At 50.3% G+C, this 25,943-nt stretch overlaps 3 protein-coding genes across 5 annotated transcripts in view; 2 read left to right on the top strand and 1 right to left on the bottom strand.

Annotated features, from left to right (window-relative positions):
* Window positions 1-19: 19 nt before the first annotated feature.
* ZC3HC1 (zinc finger C3HC-type containing 1) lies at window positions 20-16,609 on the top strand. 2 transcript variants are annotated; one of them, XM_058865260.1, is made up of 10 exons: window positions 20-415; window positions 2,984-3,095; window positions 6,716-6,866; window positions 9,403-9,486; window positions 10,028-10,155; window positions 11,032-11,192; window positions 12,294-12,513; window positions 12,728-12,937; window positions 13,090-13,299; window positions 16,212-16,609. In XM_058865260.1, exons 1-10 carry the CDS (start codon window positions 279-281, stop codon window positions 16,278-16,280), a joined length of 1,482 nt encoding a protein of 493 aa, XP_058721243.1. In that variant the 5' UTR covers window positions 20-278; the 3' UTR covers window positions 16,281-16,609. The 2 variants fall into 2 exon arrangements, with proteins under 2 accessions (XP_058721243.1, XP_058721242.1); XM_058865259.1 differs by having other exon boundaries at window positions 12,725-12,937.
* LOC131593065 (uncharacterized) lies at window positions 4,637-6,707 on the bottom strand. Of its 2 annotated transcripts, XM_058865263.1 has the most exons (3): window positions 6,590-6,607; window positions 5,111-6,529; window positions 4,637-5,056 (listed from the first exon to the last, which is right to left on the bottom strand). In XM_058865263.1, the coding sequence occupies exon 2, from the start codon at window positions 6,111-6,113 to the stop codon at window positions 5,184-5,186; it is 930 nt and encodes a 309-aa protein (XP_058721246.1). In that variant the 5' UTR covers window positions 6,114-6,529; window positions 6,590-6,607; the 3' UTR covers window positions 4,637-5,056; window positions 5,111-5,183. The 2 variants fall into 2 exon arrangements, with proteins under 2 accessions (XP_058721246.1, XP_058721245.1); XM_058865262.1 differs by having other exon boundaries at window positions 5,111-6,707.
* Window positions 16,610-18,936: 2,327 nt separating the features above from the next.
* Window positions 18,937-25,943, top strand: part of UBE2H (ubiquitin conjugating enzyme E2 H) — a 41,034-nt gene continuing 34,027 nt past the window's right edge. The window contains exon 1 of the mRNA XM_058865264.1: window positions 18,937-19,231. Coding sequence (XP_058721247.1) covers window positions 19,179-19,231 — 53 coding nt within the window. The 5' untranslated portion in view covers window positions 18,937-19,178. The remainder of the gene's footprint in view (window positions 19,232-25,943) is intronic.

The raw sequence follows: 25,943 nt of genomic DNA, 5'->3' as shown, positions 1-25,943 counted from the left end.
AGAATTGAGCGATCGATCCAGGCTGGATCAATTGAGCGCCGAGAGCGGGGACGCGGGGACATTCACGGGGACATTCTCGGGGACACCCCCGGGGACATTCGCGGGGACTTTCACGGGGGCGCCGGCGCCCCCCGAGTCCTCCGCGAGGTTCCGGAGGCCGTGCCGGTGTTGCGCGAGGTCATGTGCGACCCCGCGGGCCGAGCGGAACGATCGTGCGCGAGCGGAACGTTCGTGCGGGCCCGCGTTTCCCGGGCCGTGAACGGCAAGGAGGGACCAAAATGGCGGCGCCCAGCGCCGGGGGCGCGGCGGCGGCAGCGGCGGGGGGGAACCGAGGGCGGCCGCCTCCCGTCACCCCCAGGCAGATCCGCGACCTCATCGACGGCGGCATCGCCACCGAGGGGCCCGGGCCCGGCGGGTGAGGAGCAGCGGCGGGGAGGGACGCGCTGGCAGCGGGGTTGGCGTCGGGGTGGAGGCCCGGCCGTGTGAGGGGAGGGGAGGGCCGGGGACTCGTGAGGGAATTGGGGGGTCCTTTGAGGGTCCTGTGAGGGGAGGGGGGCTGGAGGGGACTGGGAAGTGCTGGGAATTGTTATTTGGGAAGGATAGCGGGAAAAAGAGAGCGAAGGAATGGGCTGGGAAGCACAGGGAGCGCTGGGGGGGGCACTGGTGGGATTAAGGGGCACTGGGAGGGGGCACTGGTGGCACTGGGAGGGGGCACTGGTGGGATTAAGGGGCACTGGGAGGCACTGGGAGGGGGCACTGGAGGCACTGGGAATGCTGGAGAGACTCCGGGGCGCTGGGAATGCTGGAGGGACAAGGAGGCAGCAGCGGGAACAGATCCTGGGACACTGCAAGGGGACTGGGGGTACTGGGAGGGCACTGGGGACACTGGGAGGGGACTGGGGGCACCGGGAGGGAACTGGGGGTACTGGGAAGGGACTAGGGACACTGGGAAGGAACTGGGGAAACTGGGAGGGGATGGGGGGGCACTGGGAAGGGACTGGAGGTACTGGGAGGGGACTGGAGACAATGGGAGGGAACTGGGAACAATAAGAGGGGATGGGGGGCACTGGGAAGGGACTGGGGACACTGGGAGGTGGCAGTGAGCACTGGGAGTGGACTGGGGCACACTGGGAGGGAACTGGGGATACTGAGAGTGGACTGGGGACACTGGGAGGGGATTGAGGGTACTGGGAAGGAACTGGGGGGCACTGGGGACACAGGGAAGGGACTGAGAGGGAACTGGGGACACTGGGAGGGCACTGGGGGCACTGGGAGGGGACTGGGGGGCACTGGGGACACTGAGAGGCCAGCCCAGGTAAGTGACCTGTGCAGTTCCAGTACTCACACCTTGCTGGGGCACTGGGAGTGACTGGGAGGCACTGGGAGCAATGGGGGCTGAGCTTTGGGGGTGTCTCAGGGGCTCCCTTGTCCCAGCTGTGAATTTTGACTCACGGAAAAGTTTTGGGAAGAGGCCAAAGGGCAGCCTTGGGATCCACATTCCAGCCTTGGGATCAAATTCCAGCCTTGGGATCAAATTCCAGCCTTGGGATCCACATTCCAGCCTTGGGATCAAATTCCAGCCTTAGGATCCACATTCCAGCCTTGGGATCCACATTCCAGCCTTGGGATCCACATTCCAGCCTTGGGATCCACATTCCAGCCTTGGGATCCACATTCCAGCCTTGGGATCAAATTCCAGCCTTGGGATCCACATTCCAGCCTTGGGATCCACATTCCAGCCTTGGGATCCACATTCCAACCTTGGGATCCACATTCCAGCCTTGGGATCCACATTCCAGCCTTGGGATCCACATTCCAGCCTTGGGATCCACATTCCAGCCTTGGGATCAAATTCCAGCCTTGGGATCCACATTCCAGCCTTGGGATCCACATTCCAGCCTTGGGATCAAATTCCAGCCTTGGGATCCACATTCCAGCCTTGGGATCCACATTCCAGCCTTGGGATCCACATTCCAGCCTTGGGATCCACATTCCAGCCTTGGGATCAAATTCCAGCGTTGGCATCCACATTCCAGCTTTGGGATCAAATTCCAACCTTGGGATCAAATTCCAGCTTTGGGATCAAATTCCAACCTTGGGATCAAATTCCAGCCTTGGGATCCACATTCCAGTGTAGGGATCCACATTCCAGCTTGGGATCCACATTCCAGCCTTGGGATCCACATTCCAACCTTGGGATCAAATTCCAGCCTTGGGATCAAATTCCAGCTTTGGGATCAAATTCCAGCCTTGGGATCAAATTCCAGCTTTGGGATCCACATTCCAGCCTTGGGATCCACATTCCAGTGTAGGGATCCACATTCCAGCCTTGGGATCCACATTCCAGCTTTGGGATCCACATTCCAGCCTTGGGATCAAATTCCAGCCTTGGGATCCACATTCCAGCCTTGGGATCCACATTCCAGCCTTGGGATCAAATTCCAGCGTTGGCATCCACATTCCAGCTTTGGGATCAAATTCCAACCTTGGGATCAAATTCCAGCTTTGGGATCAAATTCCAACCTTGGGATCAAATTCCAGCCTTGGGATCCACATTCCAGTGTAGGGATCCACATTCCAGCCTTGGGATTCACATTCCAGCTTTGGGATCCACATTCCAGCCTTGGGATTCACATTCCAGCTTTGGGATCCACATTCCAGCCTTGGGATCCACATTCCAGCCCTGGATTCCAGTCTTGGGAGAATCCCAGATTTCAATCCTCAACGTGCTGGGCTCAGAGAGCAAATCCCTCTTCCTTCCTTATCCCATCAAATCCCAACTGGACACATCCAAGGCACCTTTGGAATTTGATTAATTCATTGTTTTATTAGGAATTAATTAAAAACTGGGAATGGGGAGCTCTGGAGAAGATCCTTGTCAGGACAAGGCTGAGGGATGGGAGGTTAGGAAGTGTTCTGTGCTTTTTTTGGAATCAATGGAATCATTCCAAGAATTTTCCTTGTTGATTTTTTTCCCTTTTAGGAAAGACACATCCGACTGCTCGGATCGAGCCAATGGACCTTCCCAAATGGAAGCTCTTTCCTTGGAATCTGCCAGCAGGGAAGCTTATTTCAGCAGAGTGGAAACATTCACCATATCCTTTGGAATGCTGGGAATTCCAGCTTGGAATTGTGGGGGAAGGGATCCAGAGGGATCATCCATCCAATTCCCGGCCTTGCATCCCAAAATTCCACCCCCTGTCCCTGAGAGTTCCTGGAGGTTTGGAGCTGTGAGAGTTCCCTGGGGAATGTTGAGTGTCCCAGCAGCCTGTGGGGGAAGGGGGTTTCCCTAAAATCCTGCTTTTTCCTAAAATCCAGCATCTTCATAAAATTCTGCCTTTTTGTAAAATCCACCATTTTCCTAAAATCCAGCTTCATCCTGAAATCCCACCTCTTCCTAAAATCCTGCTTTTTCCTAAAATCCTGCCTTTTCCTAAAATCCAGCTTCTCCCTAAAATCCTGTCTTTTCCTGAATTCCAGTTTTTCCTAAAATCCACCCTCATCCTGAAATTCTGCCTTTTCCTAAAATTCTGCCTTTTCCTAAAATTCTGCCTTTTCCTAAAATCCTGCCTTTTCCTAAAATTCTGCCTTTTCCTAAAATTCTGCTTTTTCCTGAAATCCTGGCTTTTCCTAAAATCCATTTTTTTTCTAAAATCACACTTCTTCCTAAAATCCTGCCTTTTCCTGAATTCCAAATTTTTCCTAAAATCACCCTCATCCTGAAATCCTGCCTTTTCCTAAAATTCTGCCTTTTCCTGAAATCCTGCCTTTCCTAAAATCCAGCCTTTTCCTAAAATCCAAATTTTTCTAAATTCTCACTTCTTCCAAAAATCCAGCCTTTTTCCAAAATCCTGCCTTTTCCTAAAATCCAAATTTTTCTAAAAGCCGACTTCTTCCTAAAATCCTGCATCTTCATAAAACCCTGCCTTTTCCTGAATTCCAAATTTTTCCTGAAATCCAGCCTCATCCTGAAATCCAACCTTTTTCTAAAATCCAAATTTTTCCTAAAATCCAGCTTCATCCTAAAATCCTGCCTTTTCCTAAGATCCAGCTTCATCCTAAAATCCACCTTCATCCTAAAATTCTGCCTTTTCCTAAAATTCTGCTTTTTCCTGAAATCCTGGCTTTTCCTAAAATCCATTTTTTTCCTAAAATCACACTTCTTCCTAAAATCCTGCCTTTTCCTAAAACCCAGCCTTTTCCTGAAATCCCACCTCTTCCTAAAATCCTGCCTTTTCCTGAATTCCAAATTTTTCCTAAAATCACCCTCATCCTGAAATCCAGCCTCTTCCTAAAATTCTGCCTTTTCCTGAAATCCTGCCTTTCCTAAAATCCAGCCTTTTCCTAAAATCCAAATTTTTCTAAAATCTCACTTCTTCCTAAAATCCAGCCTTTTTCCAAAATCCTGCCTTTTTATAAAATCCACATTTTTCTAAAAGCCCACTTCTTCCTAAAATCCTGCATCTTCATAAAACCCTGCCTTTTCCTGAATTCCAAATTTTTCCTAAAATCCTGCTTCATCCTAAAATCCTGCCTTTTCCTAAAATCCAGCTTCATCCTGAAATCCACCTTCATCCTAAAATTCTGCCTTTTCCTAAAATTCTGCTTTTTCCTGAAATCCTGGCTTCTCCTAAAATCCATTTTTTTTCCTAAAATCACACTTCTTCCTAAAATCTTGCCTTTTCCTAAAACCCAGCCTTTTCCTGAAATTCTGCCTCTTCCTGAAATCCTGCCTTTTCCTAAAATCCAGCCTTTTCCTAAAATCCAAATTTTTCTAAAATCCAGCTTCATCCTAAAATCCAGCCTTTTCCTAAAATCCCACTTTTTCCTAAAATCCTGTCTCTTCCTAAAATCATGCTTTTTCCTGAAATCATGCTTTTTCCTAAAATCCAGCATTTTCCTGCAATTCAGACTTTTCCTAAAACCCTGCCTTTTCCTAAAATCCAAATTTTTCCTAAAATCCACCCTCATCCTAAAATCCAGTCTTTTCCTGAAATCCTTCCTCTTCCTAAAATCCTGTCTTTTTATAAAATCCCACTTCTTCCTAAAATCCTGCCTTTTCCTAAAATCCCACCTTTTCCTAAAATCCAGCCTTTTCCTGAAATCTCACCTTTTCCTAAATTCCAGCCGTTTCCTAAAATCCTGCCTTTTCTTGAAATCCAAATTTTTCCTAAAATCCACCTTCATCCTAAAATCCAGCTTTTTCCTGAAATCTCACCTTTTCTTAAATTCCAACCTTTTCCTAAAATCCTGCATTTTCCTAAAATCCAAACTTTTCCTAAAATCCAAATTTTTCCGAAAATCCAAATTTTTCCTAAAATTCCACCTTTTTTAAAAATCCTGCTTTTCCTGAAATCCTGCCTCTTTCTAAAATCCAACTTTTTCCTAAAATCCCAACTTTTTCCTAAAATCCCAACTTTTCCTAAAATCCCTCCCTGCACATCTCCAGCCATTCCCTGTATTCCTGCCCTGCTTCCCCTCCTGAGGAAGCTGCAGCCTGCTCCGAGCTCTCCCTCTCTTGGAATGTTTTCCCCATCCCTAAAAAATATGGAATGTTTTCCCATCCCCAAAAAATACGGAATGTTTCCCCCAGCCCCAAAAAATCTGGGATGTTTCCCCCATCCCAACAAAAGCTGGGATGTTTCCCTCATCCCCAAAAAATCCAGGATGTTTCTTCCATCCCTAAAAAATCTGGAATGTTTCCCCCATCCCCCAAAAAAACGGGATCTTTCCCCCATCCCAACAGAAGTCGGGATGTTTCCCCATTCCCAAAAAATCTGGGATGTTTCCCCCATCCTCAAAAAATCCAGGATGTTCCCCCCATTCTTAAAACAAGCTGGAATGTTTCTCCCATCCCAAAAAATCCAGGATGTTTCCCCCATCCCAAAAAAACTGGGATGTTTCCCCCCATTCACAAAAAATTCGGGATGTTTCTCCCATCCCAACAAAAGCTGGGATGTTTCCCTCATCCCCAAAAAATCCAGGATGTTTCTTCCATCCCTAAAAAATCTGGAATGTTTCCCCCATCCCCCAAAAAAACGGGATCTTTCCCCCATCCCAACAAAAGTCGGGATGTTTCCCCATTCCCAAAAAATCTGGGATGTTTTCCCCATCCCAACAAAAGCTGGGATGTTCCCCCATCCTCAAAAAATCCAGGATGTTTCACCCCATCCCTAAAAAGTCCAGGATGTTCCCCCATCCCAAAAAATCCAGGATGTTCCCCCCATTCTTAAAACAAGCTGGAATGTTTCTCCCATCCACAAAAAATCCAGGATGTTTCCCCCATCCCAAAAAAACTGGGATGTTTCCCCCCATTCACAAAAAATTCAGGATGTTTCTCCCATCCCAACAAAAGCTGGGATGTTTCCCTCATCCCCAAAAAATCCAGGATGTTTCTTCCATCCCTAAAAAATCTGGGATGTTTCCCCCATCCCCCAAAAAAACGGGATCTTTCCCCCATCCCAACAAAAGCCAGGATGTTTCCTCCATCCCTAAAAAGTCTGGAATGTTTCCCCCAGTCCAACAAAAGCTGAGATGTTTTCCCCGAGCCCCAAGAAAGCCAGGATGTTTTTTTCCATCCCAACAAAACTGGGATGTTTCCCCCATCCCCAAAAAAATCCAGGATGTTTCCCCCATCCCTAAAACAAGCCAGAATGTTCCCCCCAATCCCAAAAAAACGTGGGAATTTTTGCGGTTATCTCCTTGACGGGCTGACCCGCTGAGGTGGGCGGGCAAACCGGCGTCGCTGTCGCCGCTGGTGTGCGCCAGGTTGGGCTGGGTGAGCGTGGAGTGCGACATGCTCCGGTGCTCCAGCTGCCAGGCCTACCTGTGTGCCAGCCTGCAGCTGGCCCTGGACCTCAGCACCTGTGAGTGGGGATCAGCCGGGATTCCGGGATCAGATGGGATTCCGGGATCAGCCGGGACTCCGGGATCAGATGGGATTCCGGGATCAGCTGGATTCCGGGTCCCGCCAAGGGTTGGGTGTTTGGGGAAAGAGCAGAAGGGGAATTAGCGGGGTTTGGTGAGTAAGAGGTGCTGGGTTGTTGTTGGAGAAGGGAATTCCAGCTGGGAGAGGTTGTGGAATTGTAGAGGGTTTGGGTTGGGAGGGATTTGTGCTGTTGTCCAAGGAATGGTGATTCCAGGGAATGGTGGTTCCAGGGAATGGTGGTTCCAGGGAATGGTGGTTCCATAAAATGGTGATTCCAGGGAATGATGGTTCCAGGGAATGGTGGTTCCAGGGAATGGTGGTCCCAGGGAATGGTGGTTCCAGGGAATGGTGGTTCCAGGGAATGGTGGTTCCATAAAATGGTGGTTCCAAGGAATGATGATCCCAGGGGATGGTGGTCCCAGGGAATGGTGGTTCCAGGGAATGTTTCCAGAGTCCCAAGGGTTGGGTGTTTGGGGAAAGAGCGGAAGGGGAATTAGCGGGGTTTGGTGGGTAAGAGGTGCTGGGTTGTTGTTGGAGAAGGGAATTCCAGCTGGGAGAGGTTGTGGAATTGGAGGGGGTTTGAGTTGGGAGGGATTTGTGCTGTTGTGCAAGGAATGGTGATTCCAGGGAAGGGTGGTTCCAGGGAATTGTGGTCCCAGGGAATGGTGGTTCCATAAAATGGTGGTTCCAGGGAATGGTTATCCCAGGGAATTGTGGTCCCAGGGAATGATGGTTCCAGGGAATGGTGGTTCCAGGGAATGGTGGTTCCATAAAATGGTGATTCCAGAGAATGATGATCCCAGGGAATGGTGATTCCAGGGAATGATGATCCCAGGGAATGGTGGTCCCAGGGAATGGTTATCCCAAGGGAATAGTGGTCCCAAGGAATGATGATCTCAGGGCATGGTGGTTCCAGGGAATGGAGGTCCCAAGGATTGGCAGTCCCAAGGAATGGTGGTTCCATGGAATGGTGGTTCCATGGGATGGTGGTTCCATAAAATGGTGATCCCAGGGAATGGTGATCCCAAGGAATGGGTGATCCCAGGGATTGATGATTCCAGGGAATGGTGGTTCCAAGAAATTACATTTCCAGGCAATGATGATCCTAAGGAATGATGATTCCAGGGAGTGATGGAATTCTCACTGTAAAAAATCTCTTTTTTATTCTGGGATAAAAGCTCTGGCAGCACCCCCTGTCCCCACGGCTCCTTGTCCTCCCAATCCTCTTTGTACCCATCCTTTAAGGTCTGGAAAACCCCAGTGAGGTTCCAAACCTCAAACCAGACCAAGGGAATCATCCAAAACATCCAAAACACTTCCAGGCTTTAGGGCACTGATCACCTCTCGGAATATTCCGGAGTTGGATCATCCTGGTAGGGAACATTAGGAATTATCCTGAGCCTCTCGTGGTGCAGCTTTGAGCCATTCCCAATCCCACAGGATTCCAGGGAGAAGAGCTCTGGAATGTGCAGAATTCACCCCTCATCCTCCATTTCCCCAAACAATCCCAAGGCTCTCAGCCTCTTTCCAGGTTTTCCAGACATTTCTCCAGCCTCGTTGCCTTCTGGAAGTATTTAAGGATTTTTCTTTTTTTTTTAAGGATCTGAAGATCCTTTTCAAAATTCTCTTTTAAAACTTTTCTTTCCCAATTCCTGGACCTGCTTCCCTGATCCTCCAGGGAATTTTTCCAGTGCAGCAATTGCTGCTCACCAAGGCCATTCAGGCAGAAATTACATTGTGAGATTTAATTAATAAACTCCTTTATTATCCCACAAGGAAGTGTCATCCCCACTTCTCAATTTTCCTGGCTGCAATTCCCTTGGAAGTGAATCCTGCCATGTGGCTCATGGGAATACTGAGCCTTTCCTTTTGGGTCACTCAATATCAACATTCCCTGTTTATTCAGATTATCTCTGTTAAATAAACCTTGGCCTAATTATTCCATTGGAAATCACACTGAAATAATCAAAGACTGGGGAAGAAAGCATCGAAAAACAAATTAGAAAAGAAATTTTTTTTTGGTTCTGAAAGCAGAAGTGAAATTAAATATCAGATTTTTTTTTTTTTTTATTTTTAATTTTTTTGGGAAGTTTGATTTCCAGACATGGCTGGAATTTGGCTCCTCCAGCTGGGGTGGAGGGATCAGCTCAGCCAGGGATTGGCAGCATCCCGGGAGGGAAAAACTGGCAGGATCCAGCAAGTTTTATACCCATGGTTGGCTCAGGCTGTTTTTCCACAGGTTCCTGTGCCTGGGAATTTTGGGGGAGGTGGAAGGGCTCAGGTGACATTTGCTGTTCCCAATTCCTGGAATTCTTGCTGGGAAGTTTGAGGTGAAGCTTGAGGCTCTGCAGCCTCGGGCAGCACCCCAGGGAAACTCTCCCAGTCCTGCTGCTTTCTTCTCCTGGCTTGGTTTTCCCAGCAATTCCCTGAGGAGGTGGCTCCGCAGGGAATTATCCCAGAGTTTTTCCCTGCAGACAAGGAGCGCTGTGAGGAGCTCAGGAAGGCTCTGAGCACTGCCCACGAGAAGTTCTGCTTCTGGCCAGACAGCCCCTGCCCAGGTGGGTGCCTCAGATTCCTGCACCATCCAGAATTATTCCAAATTTTTTTCTTTCTCCCTTGTTCTTCCTGTCCTCACACTCTCCTTTTCCCTGTGGGAATGATGGAATGCAACATCCCTGAGCAGCCTCAGCGAATCCAAAAAGCTGGATCCAGCTTTTCCTGCCCTTTGGGAGCTGTTAAAATGTTTTTGGGTGGTAACTGGGAGGGGACAGGGGAGCTTGGCTGTCATGGAATGCTCAAAGAGGGATAAATCCTGTCTTGGGAGCTGTGCTGAGCTTTTCCTTGAAAAGCCAGAAAAATAATCATGGAATTTTTGGGGTGGGAAAGGACCTTAGAGCCCATCCAGGGCCACCCCTGGCATGGCAGGGACACCTCCCGCTATCCCAGGCTGCTCCAAACCCCATCCAGCCTGGCCTTGGACACTCCAAGGATCCAGAGGCAGCCACAGCTCCTCTGGGAATTCCATCCCAGCCCCTCCCCACCCTCCCTGTGGGATAAGGAGGGGTTGGGAATGCTGAGCGCAGCTTTTCCTCTCACCAGATCGCTTTGCCAGGCTGCTGGTGGATGAGCCCAGAGTCCTCCTCCAGGATTTCCTGGATCGTTTCCAGAGCCTGTGTCAGCTGGAGCTGCAGCTGCCTTCCCTCAGACCAGAAGACCTGAAAAATATGGTGAGTTCCCTCCTGCTCCCGAAATCCGGAGCGTTCCAGGCTTCGGGGACCATCCCAAAATCAGGAATTTCAGCCTCTGTGTGTGTGTGTGAGGAATCTGCTCCCACTTGGGTTTTTTTTTCTCCTTGGACGTGTTCCAGTGTTCCACCATGGAAACATGTCAAGAGGAGTTGGGAATGGCTCATTCCACAACTGGGAATTATTCCAAGCTGGGAATTGTATCTGCTTCCCACTCGGGACTTTTCCCGGTGTCCAGGCTGCTCTGTGGTGCCCGGAGATGGGATTTGGGATCCCACAGACCCCTTTGGGAGCTCTCCAAGGCAGCCCACGGATCACTCCAGGGATTCCACACAGGAATTTGGGATGCCCTGGACCTGAGGTGTGGGCAGAGACCTGGGAAGCTGAAGGAGCCCGAGGAGGCTCCTCAGGCAGGAGGGAAAAGCAGGAAAAGCCAGGAAGAAACGTGGAATTGCCACCCTGCAGGAACCTGTCCTGGCCCTGCTCTGCTGCAGCCAAGTCTGGCTCCTTGGACACTCCTTTGCCAGGGAACAGATGGCTCTGGGCAGCCCTGTGGGATCCAGGGAATCTTCATCCATTCAGCACAACCACGGGGAGGTTTTGGGGCCGGCTGAGCGCGGAAACCACCGGAGACTCCCAAAACCACGGCAGGAACGGGACCTGTTCCACTGCTGGGGGGAGCAGATGGAGCAGATTTCATGGAATGGGGAGCCAGAGGATTGCTCTGAGTGACTTTTCCCTGTTCAAACTGGAGGTGCTGGACGATGCAATTCCAGAGGGTGGAACTGGGAATTTTTTTCTCCATGTGGGACATGATTTGGGAATAAAACCAACGCATTTTCTCTCTGTTCACTGCAGTCCCTGACGGAGGAAAGGATCACCCGGCTCCTCCAGCTCATTGGAGAGGAACTGGAGCACAAAGGAACAGAGGGAGAGAAACCTCCCGGGAAGTTTTCCACGGAAATCCTGCAGGTGCACGTTCCCGCCTGTATCCTGGCACTGTGCGGCTGGACCTGCAGGTGGGCAGGGCCTGGAACGTCCCTCACGCTCTGGGCTTGCCATGAAAACTCTTGGAGGCTGGAGGGATGTGGAATGCTCCTCCTGTGGAATGTTCATTATCCCTTTTTTTTGCTATTTTTGTGGTTTTTCCCCTCTTTTCCCACTTCACTTATTTTACTCTTTTCCTATTTTCCCTCTTTTTCACCATGCTCCTTCCTGCCTACCTGATTTTATTTTCCCATTTTCCCTCTTTTTCACTGCTCTCCTGCTTCCTCTGTATCACTATTTTCCTATTTTCCCTCTTTTTCACTAAGATCCTGCTTCCCTTATTTAACTGTTTTCCCACTTTTCCACTACATTCCCTCTTCCCTTATTTCACCACATTTTTTCCCCTCTTTTTCCCCTCTGCATCCTGGCCAGACAAAATGCAACTGAACCAGTTTAAATCATCATCATCATCACAGATGGGGTTTAATGGAATTTTTTCCCTGACTTTTCCAAGCTCAGCCTTATCCCTGACCACCTCTCCTGACTTTCCCCATCCCTGGCAATGTCCAAGGCCGGGTTGGACATTGGGGTTTGGAGGAACCTGGGATGGTGGGAGGTGTTGGAATGAGGTGATCTTTAAAATCCATCCCAACCCATCCCATGATTCCTCGAGGATTCCATGAGGATTCCTTGAGAATTCTGTGAGGATTCCTTGAGGGTTCCATGAGGATTCCATGAGGATTCCTTGAGGATTCCTTGAGTATTCCTTGAGGATTCCATGTTCCATGAGGATTCCCTGAGGATTTCTTGAGGATTCCTTGAGGATTCCATGAGGATTCCATGAGGATTCCTTGAGGATTCCATGAGGATTCCTTGAGGATTCCACGGGGATTCTATGAGGATTCCTTGAAGATTCCATGAGGATTCCGTGAGAATTCCTTGAGGATTCCTTGAGGATTCCTTGAGGATTCCTTGAGGATTCCTTGAGGATTCCATGAGGATTCCTTGAGGATTCTGTGAGGATTCTGTGAGGATTCCTTGAGGATTCCATGAGGATTCCGTGAGGATTCCACGGGGATTCCATGAGGATTCCGTGTGGATTCCTTGAGGATTCCATGGCTCTGTCCCCGCAGTGCTTCCTCGGGCTCCATGAACCTCTCTGTGATCACCTGCTCCCGCTGCATGAGGAAGGTGGGGCTGTGGGGCTTCCACCAGCTGGAATCTTCCGCAGCTCCGGAGCCGGATTCCTGCGGCTCCAGCAGCGCCACCCCGGCCGCTCCCGAGCGCTTCCCGCCCGTTCCCACATCCCCGCGCCGGATGCTGACGCGGAGCCAGGATCCGGGATCCGAGCAGGTACGTCCTGGGATATCTGGGTGCTGCCCTCATCCACATCCACTGGATCCCAGGAGCAGCCACAGCTTCTCTGGGAATTCTATCCCAACCCTTCCCCACCCTCCCAGCCAGGAATTCCTTCCTGATATCCCACCTAAACCTTTCTCCTTGCGGCGGGAAGGGCTCTTGGAGCCGGACAACGCCGTTAATTCCCGTTTTTTTTTCCACCCAGCAGCACGAGAAGAGCCCATCCCCGGCTGTATCCCGCCCAAGGGGTTGGGATTCTCCCAACTCCATGGACCGGGGCGAGCTGGATGTGAGCAGGGATGTGACCCTGAGGAGCCGCCCGGTGACGCGGAGCATGGGCCAGGGGGACAACATGGAGGTGCCATCCAGCCCTGTCCGCAGGGCCAAGCGAGCGCGGCTCTGCTCTTCCAGCAGCTCGGTGAGTGATCCAAGCAGGATCTTCCCTGATCCAGGGATTTGGTGGAGCCCTGCTCAGGGGTTGGGGTTTGGGCTAAAAAAAGGGTTTTTTAGAGGCTCTAAACCATTCTTTTGTTGTTGTGTCCCTTCTCTGTCCCCTCCTCGCTTCCCCAGGACACTTCCTTGAGGAGCTTCTTTCACCCCAGCTCCCAGCACCGGGATTGGTGTCCCTGGGTCAGCAGTGGGGAGGGAGAGGAATCCCTGGAAGATGCTGCATCCCAGACGGAGAAGGAACCTGGGAAAGCCAAGCCAGGCTGGGAAGTGGTGCTGAAGAGGCTCCTCAGCATCCAAAAATGTGACACAGAGCCCGAAACGGAGCCAGCGGTGAGCCTGGGGCATCCCAAAAACCAGAACACTGCTCGTGCAGGCAGCAAAAATTTGGGATGGAGAGGCTTTTTTTGGGATGAACACAATCCCAGGCAGGTGAAAAGGCATTCCCAAAAGCTCCATCCAAGGCCAGGCTGTGCCAGAGCTGCTCCAGGGCTGCTATAAATAACGGCCTCGGCGCTGCCCGAGATCCGGTTTCATTCCCTGTCCCCAGAGCTCCTCTCTGCAATTCCTGGCTCCAGGCTCTTGGATTGCCAGTGTGAAAAACGAGGTTCACTTTATTTTATAGATATAATACAGATTTTTTTTTATCAATACAGAATTTAAAAGTTTAATAGAAAGACAATTAGGAGATAAAAATAAATATACAGATACAGCCAGGTGTCTCTGCGTTCACCTCACTAACAAAGGATTTTCCCTTAAAAACAGAACCCTACTACATATCCATAAATTCTCATACATATTCAGACATTTTTCTTAAGTTTTAAATGTTTCTTTGTTTAGTTTTTAGCTTGCCCCCTTCCCAATAGATCAATCTTCTTGGCTCCACCGAGTTTCACATTCCCTGATAACAGAAATGCAATAAATTCCTCCCCCAGAGTTCTGGTCAGTGCTGTCCTCATCTGGATAAGATAATTTATGAATGCAGGGGGTCTCTAGCTATCTTTTTCAGTCTTTGGGTTCAACAAACAAAAGTAGTTTTTGTTTTAATACTATGCCATAACTCAAAATATATGTATCTCATACCACTATTTCTAAGTATCATCAACAACAGAAATAGAAGAAACTATATTAACAAACTTTCTAACCTTAAACATATAACATTGATTTTAATATTTGTGAAAAGCCAACAATATAAAATACATTTATAACACCAGGGGAGCAGAGCTGAGGCCACAACTCCCTCCCTGTGTGGCTGTGGAGCAGCTGCTGCCTCCCTGGATCTCCTTATCCACGTGGATTCCTCCTGCCAGCTCTTTCCAGCTTCTCTCAGAACATTCCTGCTTTGGGATTTGTCCTGGCAGTTTCCTGTGATTTGTGTCCCCTTCCAGTGGGAGGTGTCCCTGCCCACATCAGGGTGTTGGAACTGGGGGATCCTTAAGGTCCTTTCCAATCCAAACCATTCCAGAATTCCGTGATTCTGCCAGGAGCCAGGAGAGCTCCAAATGCTCCAGTGGCATCGGTCACAAATCAGAGGCACCAGACCCAGCTGGACCAGGGGATGCTTGGAGTTCCTTCCTGCTTTTTGGGGTCCCTTTCTTGCTTTTTGGGGTCCTTTCTTGCTTTTTGGGGTCCCTTTCTTGCTTTTTGGGGTCCTTTCTTGCTTTTTGGAGTCCCCTCCTTCTTTTTGGGGTCCCTTTCTTGCTTTTTTCGGGTCCCCTCCTGGTTTTTGGGGTCCCTGTCTGCTTTTTAAGGTCCCTTTCTTGCTTTTTGGAGTCCTTTCTTGCTTTTTGGGGTCCTTTCTTTCTTTTTGGGGTCCCTGTCTGCTTTTTGGGGTCCTTTCTTGCTTTTTGGAGTCCCCTCCTGCTTTTTGGGGTCCCTTTCTTGCTTTTTGGGGTCCTTTCTTGCTTTTTGGAGTCCTTTCTTGCTTTTTGGGGTCCTTTCTTTCTTTTTGGGGTCCCTGTCTGCTTTTTGGGGTCCTTTCTTGCTTTTTGGAGTCCCCTCCTGCTTTTTGGGGTCCCTTTCTTGCTTTTTTCGGGTCCCCTCCTGGTTTTTGGGGTCCCTGTCTGCTTTTTAAGGTCCCTTTCTTGCTTTTTGGAGTCCTTGCCTGCTTTTTGGGGTCCCTTTCTTGCTTTTTTGGGCTCCCCTCCTGCTTTTTGGGGTCCTTTCTTGCTTTTTGGAGTCCCATCCTGTTTTCTGGAGTCTCTTCCTACTTTTTAGAATCCCTTCTTGCTTTTTGGGGTCCCTTCCTGCTTTTCAGGGTCCTTTTTTGGTTTTTTTTGGGGTCCCCTCCTGCTTTTTGGGGTCCTTTCTTGCTTTTTGGAGTCCTTGCCTGCTTTTTGGGATACCTTTCTTGCTTTCTGGGGTCCCTTTCTTTCTTTTTGGGGTCCCTGCCTGCTTTTTGGGGTCCTTTCTTACTTTCTGGAGTCCTATCCTGTTTTCTGGAGTCTCTTCCTACTTTTTGGAATCCCTTCTTGCTTTTTTGGGGTCCCTTCTTGCTTTTTTTGGGGTCACATCCTACTTTTTGGAGTCCCTTTCTGCTTTTTGGGATCTTTTCTTGCTTTTTGGGGTCCCCTCCTGCTTTTTGGAATCCCTTCCTGTTTTCTGGAGTCCCTTCCTACTTTTTGAGGTCCCTTTCTACTTTTTGGAGTCCCTGCCTGCTTTTTTGGGATCTTTTCTTGCTTTTTGGAGTCCCATCCTACTTTTTGGAATCCCTTCCTGCTTTTTGGGGTCCCCTCCTGCTTTTTTGAGTCCCTTCTTGCTTTCTGAGGTCCCTTTCAGCTTTTTGGGGTCCGATCCTGCTTTTAGGGGTCCCCTCCTGCTTTTTGGGGTCCTTTCTTGTTTTTTTGGAGTCCCCTCCTGCTTTTTTGAATCCCTTCCTGCTTTCTGGAGTCCCATCCTGTTTTCTGGAGTCCCTTCCTACTTTTTTGAGGTCCCTTTCTACTTTTTGGGGTCACTTCCTACTTTTTGGAATCCCTGCCTGCTTTTTGGAGTCCGCTTCTTGTTTTTTTGAGTCCCTTTCTGCTTTTTTTGAGTCCCTTCCTTCTTCTTGCTTGTAGTCTCCTTGTTCTCCCCTCCAAGCTGGCAAACTGGGATGATGAAAACAAGGAAGAAACTGCTGTCCTGGCAGGAAATTGGGATATTTTGGATGAGTTTTTGCTGCAGTTTCTCCTCCTGCCCTTTGCCAGTGGCAAGTCCTGCTCCAGTGCTTTGACCTCCAGCTGTTGCTTTCTTCCCATCTCTTCCAGAGCCTCTCGGAGAAATCCTGCAAGGTGTTCCGCATTTTCCGGCAGTGGGAGAGCATGAATTCCTCCTGAATTCCAGAAACCGGCACGGGGGCCATCGGGAGAGAGAGAGAGAGAGAGATCCAAACCTCTGGGTGGCTCCAGCTCCGCGCCTCGGGAAGGGGAATCCGAGGAAACTCCCAAGGGCCACCTTGGCATCTCCCCTTCCCTCTCTGCCTTCCTGAAGCTCCTGCCTTCACAAACTGCTGCTGTGTCCCTGGGCTCCAGGGTGGGCTGGACAGCCCTTCCCAGAGCTGGGAATGTGACGAGGGGACACCGTCACCTCCCGAGGTGTCCGCGGTGTCCGGCCGCCTCGTGACGCCAGGTGGGAATAAACATTTCATTTTTGTTGTTTTTTTTTCCTTTTGCCTTCCTGCTGTTGTGGTGCTTTTTTTTTCCAGAGCAGGAGGAGCTCTGGGTCTGGTGTAGCTCCTGGATCCCTCAGGATTATTCTCCTTATGGGATCCACATCTGGCTGCCTCCCTGTTTCCCGCTCCACATTTTATTGTCTCCTGTTGTTGGGGTATTTTTCCATTGCCTCAATCCCTGCCCTTGTGTCCCTCTGCTGATGGCCAGTTTGGGGTGATAAATCCCCCAGGTTGGAGGGTGGGATGCAGCCAAAACTTGGGAAAAGGTGAGATTCCATGGCTTGGGCTGCTGGGAAGGGCGTGGTGTGATCTCCATCCTTGAGGATATTGAGGAAGGGGCTTTGGGAAAGGCTGAGATTCCACAGGCACGGTTGGATCTCCTCCCTCCAGGTGTGGGAATGTGGGAGGGATGGCACAGGGTTATGTCATTCCTTTTTTTATTATTATTTTTTTGAGGAAAGGATCTCCTGCCTCCATTCCCCCGGGTTTCCGAGGTTTCATCTGTGTCATCCCCTTGGATGGATTTGGAGATTTTGGGAATGCAGTGGCTGCCATGGTCAGGGCTGAACCCCAAAACTTGGGGGTGCACCCACCAACCTGGGGGCTTCTCCTGGGATCCAGCATTTCCTCTGGGGCAGGAATCCCACGGGAAGCAGCAGGGCCTGAATTTGGATGGATTCCCTTCCTTATTAAGGGGGTTCTAATTACGGGGCCCTAACGAGGGGCTGCTTCACCCCACGGCCCTGCTGGGCTGGGACTTGGGGTGGAGATGGGGACACCCCAAATCCAGAGGGGCGAGGATGGGCTGGGAAGTGCTTGGGATGGGCATGGAAGAGCCTCTTTTCCAGCTCTTTTCCACAAATCCCCCATCCCCAAGAGCTCCCCATGGTGTCCCCATTCCTTTCATCCCCCTGGAACTCTGGTTTCCCAATTTCCAATGGTTTCCAGCAGTTCCCTGTGGCTCCCTACATTCCCTACATTCCCTATCCATGGATTCTCCTGGCTCCCCCCCAATCTCCGTTTTTCTCCACAATCAGGGAAGCACCCCACAAATCCTGGGATGCACCCAATCCAGGGAGGATGATATCCCCATTCCAGGGTGGGAGAGGCCAGCCACAACCCCTCCATCCCAATTTCCAGACCGAGGAGTGCACAGAGGATCCCCAAAATTCCCTCAGCACCCACATTCCAAGGTTTGGGTGCTGTAAGAGTGGCCTTAAAGTATTCCAAAAAGGAACAGGGTGTTGTTGTAGTCCCTGATATCCTGGAATAATCCCTGTTGCAAAACTGGTGTTTCACATATGGAACAGAAGCATTCCAAGAAATTACAGTAAAATCCTTGTTTCCCCCTTCCAGTTCTCCCAGTTGCTTGGAACCAGTCAGGGAATATGGTGGCCTGGGAAACCCAGGATCCTCTATCCCAAATTTCCCAGCTGCTCTGCTTCAATATAACCCCGTTCTCCTGCCAAATTCCCCGTGGAATTTGGGGTGTGGATTTGAGTCCCCTCAGGTGGTGTCACCTCCTGCCCTTGCCAGACTCGGGGCATGTTGGGGCATTAAATGGAGGAGCTTTTTGGGATTCTTTGGCTGTGTCTCCTCCCCACAGGGGAAGGAAGCAGCGGGGCAGATTTATGGGATGATGCCGGGGATCAGGAATGCGGGGTGTGGAGGTTCCACACCGGAATCCCATCGGTGTGGGAGACACCCATTAGTGCTGTCATCATCCGGGTGGGTAAACTGAGGCACCGGGAAATGCTTTGCCAATGTCACACCGGAAATCCGCGATGGTGACTCCCGCTGCGGGCTCTGGCCGGTCGCCACATTCCCGCTTGGATTGAACGGGATCGCCGTGGGCAAACTCCATATTCTGTGGGGTGGTTCCCTGACCCCCGTGGAAACGGGAAATACTGGGAATATTGGGAATATTGGGAGCCACTGGGAATTGTGGAAAAACAGTGGAAATGGCAGAGCCATGGGGAATTGCAAGGCCCTGACAGAGGTGCACCCCATATTTTATGAGGTGGTTCCCTGGCCATGGTAGGAACCAGCAAAATGGAAATGGGGGAATAAGAGGAGACAGAATTCACGGGGAATGGGGGAGACACGGGGAGCACGGGGGGAAATTCCGGGAAACATTGGAAAAAGAGGAACTGAAATTAGCGGCCTCAGCGGGGCCTCGAACCCGCGGCCCATCCATCACTCCCCCCCCTCCACCTCCCCCTCTCGGGACTACAACTCCCTGCGTGCCCCGGGGCCGGCGGAGCGTTGAGGGCGAGGCCAATGGAAGCGCCGCGGGGCGGTGACGTCACCGCGGGTGACGTCAGGGGTCCAGAGAGAGGCTGGGGCAGAGGCGGCCGGAGCGGCTGAGGGAGCGCGAGCGGCGCAGGGGGGGCCCTGTCGGCGACAGCGGCGACAGCGGCGACAGGAGCGGCGACAGCGACAGCGGCGGGTCCCAGCGCCTCGCGGCCCGGCGCTTCCCTGCTCCTCTCGGCGCCGGGCGGCCCCGGCCCGCGGCGGCGGCGCTGACAGCCCGCCCGGAGCCCCGGGGGCGGCCGCGGCCACCATGTCGTCCCCCAGCCCGGGCAAGAGGCGGATGGACACCGACGTGGTCAAGCTGTATCCTTGCCGTGCCCCCCTCCGGGCCTACTGGGGACGAGGATCCCCCCGCCCCGTGGCCGGGCCTGCAGAGGGGTGGGAGGGCGGGGGGCACCGGGGACCCCCGCTGGGGTCGCCCCCCAAACCCCCCCCCCCATTCGCACCCCCTCGGCCTCTCCCCGGAGCTGGGGGTCGGATCTGCCTCCCCCCTCAGCAGGGGAGGCCTAACCCCCCCCTTTCTACCGTATTTTGGGGGGTTTATCCCCCTCTGTGGCTTGACAGGCGGCCCTGGGGGTGTCTCTGCAGATCCCCCTTGGCGATGCCCCCCCGATCTGGGTGCCCCGCACCCCCCCCCTTGCCTGCCCTGGGGAAGGGGTGAGCAGTTCCAGCAGCCACAGCCCAAAGAAAGGCTTTTGTGGGGTTTATTATTATTATTTATTCCCCCATTTTACCCCGCGGTTCACGAAGCTTCTGGTGCCGGCTTAGGGATTTAATTTTTTTGGGGAGGACGGGGGGGGTCCCTCGGGGTCTGGCTCAGCAGACCCAGGGGTGGGTGAAGGGCATCAGGGCCCGAGCCCGTCTCCCAAGAGGTTTATGTAACCCTCCAGGTTTGGTTAGGCTTTATTACTTTTTATTTTTCCCCTTCTTCCTTCATAGATCTGTTTATATTTTTCCTCCTTGTTTTTATTCCTGGCCCTTTACGGGGCGGTGAATCCCTTTTTTCTCTCTGTCTGGAGAGTGGGTGGCGTTGAAAAATACCATTGGGAATTCGGTTCTGGGATTGTTTTATTAATAGTTTTTGTTTACAAGGTGGCGGTGTGAGCCGGGAAAGGGTAGGAATGACAAGAGTGGATGAAATGTTTCTCGGATCTATCGCCTGAACGTGCCCGACCTCCCTCAGCAGAACTCGGGGCTGGTGGCTCTGCCGTGCTGGTGTCGAGGGGTCGAGAAACGGGTCTGATTTAGTTCCCAGAGAGAGATAAACAAACTTATCTGGATTCGGTGGTGTTTTTTTGGAAGGGGTGGGGGGAGGGAGGAGCAGCAGCAGCGCTCCTGTTTGTGGCTTATCGAAGGAAACTTGTGTCTGACGTTTCGCGCAGCGCCTTTCTCCCCACAAAAGCTGCTCTCGGTGTATTTTTCGCCCTGTTTTTAAGCAAATAGGAAATGAGTCCTGATGGTGCTCGAATCGGAGCTATTTTTATCCGGGGGTTTAAAGTTACACACATGTCAGACTCCGCCAATTGCGATCGATGCTTAATCGCACCGGGAGGAGGGTCGGGAATTCCAGCTGTTTAGTGAGGGAGGGGGAAAACCTTTCTTAGGGATACCCTGGAAAGAGCTCTGGGCCAGAGGGGGGCCGAGGCCCAACCTGATCGGCTGCTGCTCTGTTTCCTTTTCCCCTCCCCCTCTCTTTTCCTTTTTTTTTTTTTTTTTTTATCCCCTTTTTGTTCGGTTCCTTGCCGGCTTCTCCAGCGATCGCAGCATTTTTTGGAGGACAAAGAGCAGGTTTTCCCTGCGAAGTGGCTTTGCTGTGTGTTTCTAGGAGCTGGGTAGGTAGAAAGCCCCGAATATCTGGGATTCCTCTCGGTGCTGGGGAATTTCTGATCTGCTCTTTCTGCCCCCTGACAAAAGGAACCCCGGCGCTTTTTCCAAAGGAGAAACCCTTGTTGTCGGCTCCGCTTTCCTTGTTTTCCAAAGGGTGAGGGTTAGAGCAGTCGGTGTCCTGCGGACAACAAACTTAGGAAGTTGGATGTGTCAGATGACTCCTCAGCACTCCTCCCTCCCTCCCTCGCTCCCTCCCTCCCTCCTTCCCCAGCCTTTTTTTGTTTGTCTGCCTGACTCGCCCGGGGTGAGCAGCTCGCTAGGCCCCGGCTCCCGAGACGCTTCCCTGGGGGAATCTCCCCCTCTGGAAGCTGATGTGAAATCAGGGTCTCCTTTGAGACACGGCAGCCAGGAGGGTCTCGGTGGTGGCCAGAGGAGAAGGGACTCGTCTGAAGGAATGTGCTTGAAGGCAGCTCCTCCTGGGGGTTTTCAGGGTTTTGTTGCTGTGTAGGGTTTTTGTTTGGGGGTTTTTTTCCTCCCTCTCTTTTTGCCGCCCGTTTTCATTGCAGTTTCCCTTTTCATCCCTTTTCCACGTCTCCAATGGAGAATAATAGTATGGATTTATGGCCTGCCAAGGGTTACCTTTCCCAGTAGGGAGGGGGCACCGAGCAGGGTGAATAACACTCCTTCCTTCTCCTGCTCTGACAGGTTTAGGAGCCGAGCGAGGTCTTTTTATGATCCCTATTTTCAATCCTAACACGTCCGTGTCCTTTTGTGGATGCCTCTTTGTGAGGAGGGAAGGGGAGAGGTGCCTGCTCTCCGTGGGGCTGCAGGAGAAGGGCAGAGCTCTGCGGGAATGCGTGGAACTGATGTTTAATAATCTCCTGGACGAGGATGTGCTCCAGCTCCCCGTCACTCATTGTCTCCCTCCGGACCGGGTTTGTGGTGCTGAGGCTGGGAAAAGAGAGCCATAATCCCTCGTCCCCTTTTTGGGGGGCTCCAGCCAAAGTTTCCTGGGTAACCTGTGACCCTTCAGAGCAGGCTTTTTGCAGGAAAGCTCCCCAAAAACACCTCCAGACGCGTTGTCCACTCGCGAAGCGCAGCGTTATCCCACTGGGAATCCCCCAAGCTCCAGGCCAGGCCTCTCCAGGTATCACCCGCCCCGGGGAGGGCAGAATGGGGGCTCCCTTTTATAGTTCCCCCCAGTTTTGGGGCGAGTGCCAACCTTGGAGCTGTGTTTGCAGGGAAAAGGCCTCCAGCTCTCGCAACTCCGCGGATTGGCTGCTCTGTTACTACCCGGAAACCGGGCCCGGGGCGGAGCGAGGCTGCAGCTGATGGGGTGCCCCTGGCAGGGTGTTTATACCCATGGGGGACCCACCCCAGCACCCCCATCCCTCCCCCAAACCACGGGGCCGTTTCCCGTTCCAACCCCGGGGTTTATTGTTCCGTGGCCGCTGCGCTCGCAGCTTCCCCTTGGCCGCGAGTTTATTTAGTGCTGATTTATTTTCCTCCTTTTGTGGAGAAATGCTGCTGGCGCTGGGTTGTAGTCCCCGAGCTCTATTTTTAAGCGTCAGAGCTGGAAAAGGGAAGTGTCACCCTGTTTTGTGCCTGAAAGGAATTATAAATAGTGGCCAGCTTTGTTTAAATCTCCCCCAGTGCTGCCCAGTTTGCAGAGCCGGGGGTTTGGGAGGCGAGTCAGGAGCGTAATTCACAGAGCATTGCACTCCCTGCTAATTTTAGGCTCGTCCTGAGTCAAGGAGAATAAAAGTACAAAGCTCCTTAGTTTTACCTGCAGAGCATTTTGTAATCTCAAAACTCCCCCCCCCCCCCCCCCACTCTCCCCGCCGGTGTTTGCTCCGTCGAGGCAAAGGGTAGGACAGAGTTTACATTTGGGATAAATTCCTTTTTCTGGTCATTATAGGCTTACCCCCTGCACTTATCATCCCACTTGAACACCTTCCAAGAGTGGCGTTGAGCAATTGCAGGGTCACGTGGCTTTGTTCTCTTTGGCCTGTCCCCAGGGAAGAGTGTGTGCACTGGAATGTCTTGTTTTGGTAGGGTTTGGTGGGGCTTTGTTGTTTTCTTGGGGTTTTGTTTGGTTTTGTGTGGTTTTTTTAAATTTTTTTAAAATTTTTTTTAAAAATTTTTTGGTGTCGTGTTTTGTTTTAAAGGATGGATATTTCTGGAAACTTTGAATGTAAATTTTCAAATGTCACGCTACGCTTCTTTCTGCTCCACTTCTGGGGCTACATTTTAATGAGGTCTCCAGGGATGAGGGGAAATCGTGTGGTGAGGTTTCAAAATGCACAAAGACGTGGCAGCAGCCCCTTCCCAGAGCTGGGAGAGCCCCCCCCTTTTCCCAGAAATGCTGTCACAGGTGGTGGTTTATAAATCAAATCAGGTAAACGTGGCTTGGGAGGTGGTGCCCGTCTTTAGGAGAACTCAAAATCCATAAATCTCTGCCCAAACCAACTGGAGGAAAATAAATAATCCTTGTTGCCTAAATGACAACTTCCAAGGGTATCATCCTGCTGTTTCTAGAGCAGAATTTGGCGTCTCTTCTGGTGGCTGGATGGTTTTTTTGCCCCAAAAATTGGGCTGGAGCTGGAATTTACTCTGCCTTTGTTGCCTTGTCAGTTGGATTGGGGAGGATTTGGGAGCTCCTCGAGCAGACCTGAGAGCCAAGTGCACCTGTTTTAATCATGGAATTGGCACCAAACTGGGAAATGAGGAATTGGTTTGGGCTGCTTGGAGCAGAGTTGGAGCCTGACATCCCAACCCTGCTTCAAATAATAAAAATATGTGTGATTTTAATTATTTCCCCATCTCATTCCCTAGACTCAGAGCAGAGATTTTGGAATACTGAGGAGTCTGGCAGGATGATACTTCCCAGTTTCCCAGTTCTAAAGTGGCATTAAAGCACTAAATGCTGATGAAACAAATTCTAGAGGCCTTTTCTTTGTCCTAACAATTTAAAAAACCCCAAAACTGAGCACAGGATTTCAGACAAACAGACATTTCCCTGTAAAATTACATCCTTGCTCTCCAGTGGGTCCAGGAGGTTGTGCCAGCTGTTTTTCCAGGTTTTCTTAGGGAAGCTGTGCTTGGATTTGTAGTAGGGGATTGTTTTTAAGTCTCATCGTGGCTATTTTACAGTCCTGGTGAGCTTTTGGAAACATCTCCCAGAGCAACTCCCACGTGCTCCACATTTCTCAGCAGCAGGAGCCGATAAGGGGAGCTTGGAACTCCAATCCTCCAGATCCCAATATTTTGGATAAAGCAGGAGATGCCCCTCAATGAGGCCTTGCATTGTTTCATTTACCAAGGGAAAATCTCATTTCATCTTCACAGGAGTGTTGTGTCCTGGTTCTGGTCATCGTCGTGCACCAGCATTAAACGATGGCTGGGGGCTTTTTTTTAATGTTTTGGGCTTTTTTTTAATGTTTTGGGCTTTTTTTAAATGTTTTGGGTTTTTTTTTAATGTTTTTGGGTGTTTTTTTTAATGTTTTGGGGTTCTTTTAAATAAATTTCTCCTTCAGACTCACCCTTAATTCCTACCCTGTTCCTGGAGCAGGAGGAGCAGACAAGAAGGGAGTAAATCCTGGAATTCCTCTTTGGGAATCACTCCAGATCATTCCTTGGAGGCTCCAGGTTTGCTGCCTCCAGCACAGAGGGAGATCCCTGAGGATGGAAAATCAAATTCCAGAGGGAATCCCAAAGGATCCCTGCCCTGTGTCCTGGGGGAACCAAAAGCAAAGGAGCGCTTAAACTGAAAGTTTTGATGGATTTTGTTTCCCCCTCTTTGTTTCCATGGATTTTCTCTTCCTAAACTGCAAGCCCTGATAGACTTTTTTCCATCTTTGTTTCCTTGTGGGTTTTTTTTCCTGGATTGAAAGCCTTGATAGGTTTTTCCCCTCTTTGTTTTCTTCTTTTTTTTCCCCTAAATTTCAAATCTTGACAGATTTTTCCCCTCTTTGTTTCCCTGGGTTTTATTTCTAAACTGAAAGTCTTGATAGACTTTTTCCCTCTTTGTTTTCTTCCCTTTTTTTCCCCTAAATTTAAGGTCTTCACAGACTTTTTCCCTGATTGTTTTCTTCTTTTTTTCCCCTAAATTTAAGGTCTTGACAGACTTTTCTCCTCTTTGTTTCTTTCCTTTTTTTCCTCCTAAATTTAAAGTCTTGAGAGACTTTTCCCCTATTTCTTTTCTTCTGTTTTTTCCTCTAAACTTGAACTCCTGACAGACTTTTCTCCTCTTTGTTTTCTTCATTTTTCCCCCTAAATTTCAGCTTCTGACAGACTTTTCCCCTCTTTGTTTTCTTCATTTTTTCCCCCTAAATTTCAACTTCTGACAGACTTTTCCCCTCTTTGTTTTCTTCATTTTTCCCCCTAAATTTCAACTCCTGACAGACTTTTCCCCTTTTTGTTTTCCTCATTTTTTTTCCCATAAATTTCAACTCCTGACAGACTTTTCCCCTTTTTGTTTTCCTCATTTTTTTTCCCCCTAAATTTCAACTCCTGACAGACTTTTCCCCTCTTTGTTTTCTTCATTTTCCCCCCTAAATTTTAACTCCTGACAGACTTTTCCCATATTTGTTTTCTTCTTTTTTTCCTCTAAATTTTAACTCCTGACAGACTTTTCCCCTCTTTGTTTTCTTCATTTTTTCCCCTAAATTTCAAGTCTTGAGAGACTTTTTCCCTTTTTGTTTCCTTCTTTTTTTCCCCTAAGTTTCAAGTCTTAACAAACTTTTCCCCTCTATTTCCCTGGGTTTTATTCCCAAACTTCAACTCCTGACAGACTTTTTCCCCCTCTTTATTTCCTCGGATTTTATTCCTAGATTACAAACCCTGACAGACTTTTCCCCTCTTTATTTCCTTGGGATATTTTTCCCCTTCCATCAAGGCAGAGCAGCAGGAATGGGGCTGTTGGGAAGGGAAAGGTGCCTCTGGAAGCACCCAGAGCTGGTCTCTGAACCTTCTCAAACCTTGATTTAATCAGAGCCATTCCCAGGATAAAAACATAACAGGTTGTTGTTGAGGAAGGAGAGAGCCCACAGTTAAAGTGACAGGCTCCCATATGGAGCAGATTTCCAGCCAAATTCCTCCTGATTTCTGCTTAAGTCAGAGGTGATCCCACGCTGAGCCACAAGTGCCTGAATTTTCCTGGACTTTATTCCGGCAGCAAAAACACTGA

Source organism: Poecile atricapillus, chromosome Z (genome assembly GCF_030490865.1).
Source record: "Poecile atricapillus isolate bPoeAtr1 chromosome Z, bPoeAtr1.hap1, whole genome shotgun sequence".
Lineage (NCBI taxonomy): Eukaryota > Metazoa > Chordata > Aves > Passeriformes > Paridae > Poecile > Poecile atricapillus.
This window is presented reverse-complemented; position numbering and strand designations above follow the sequence as displayed.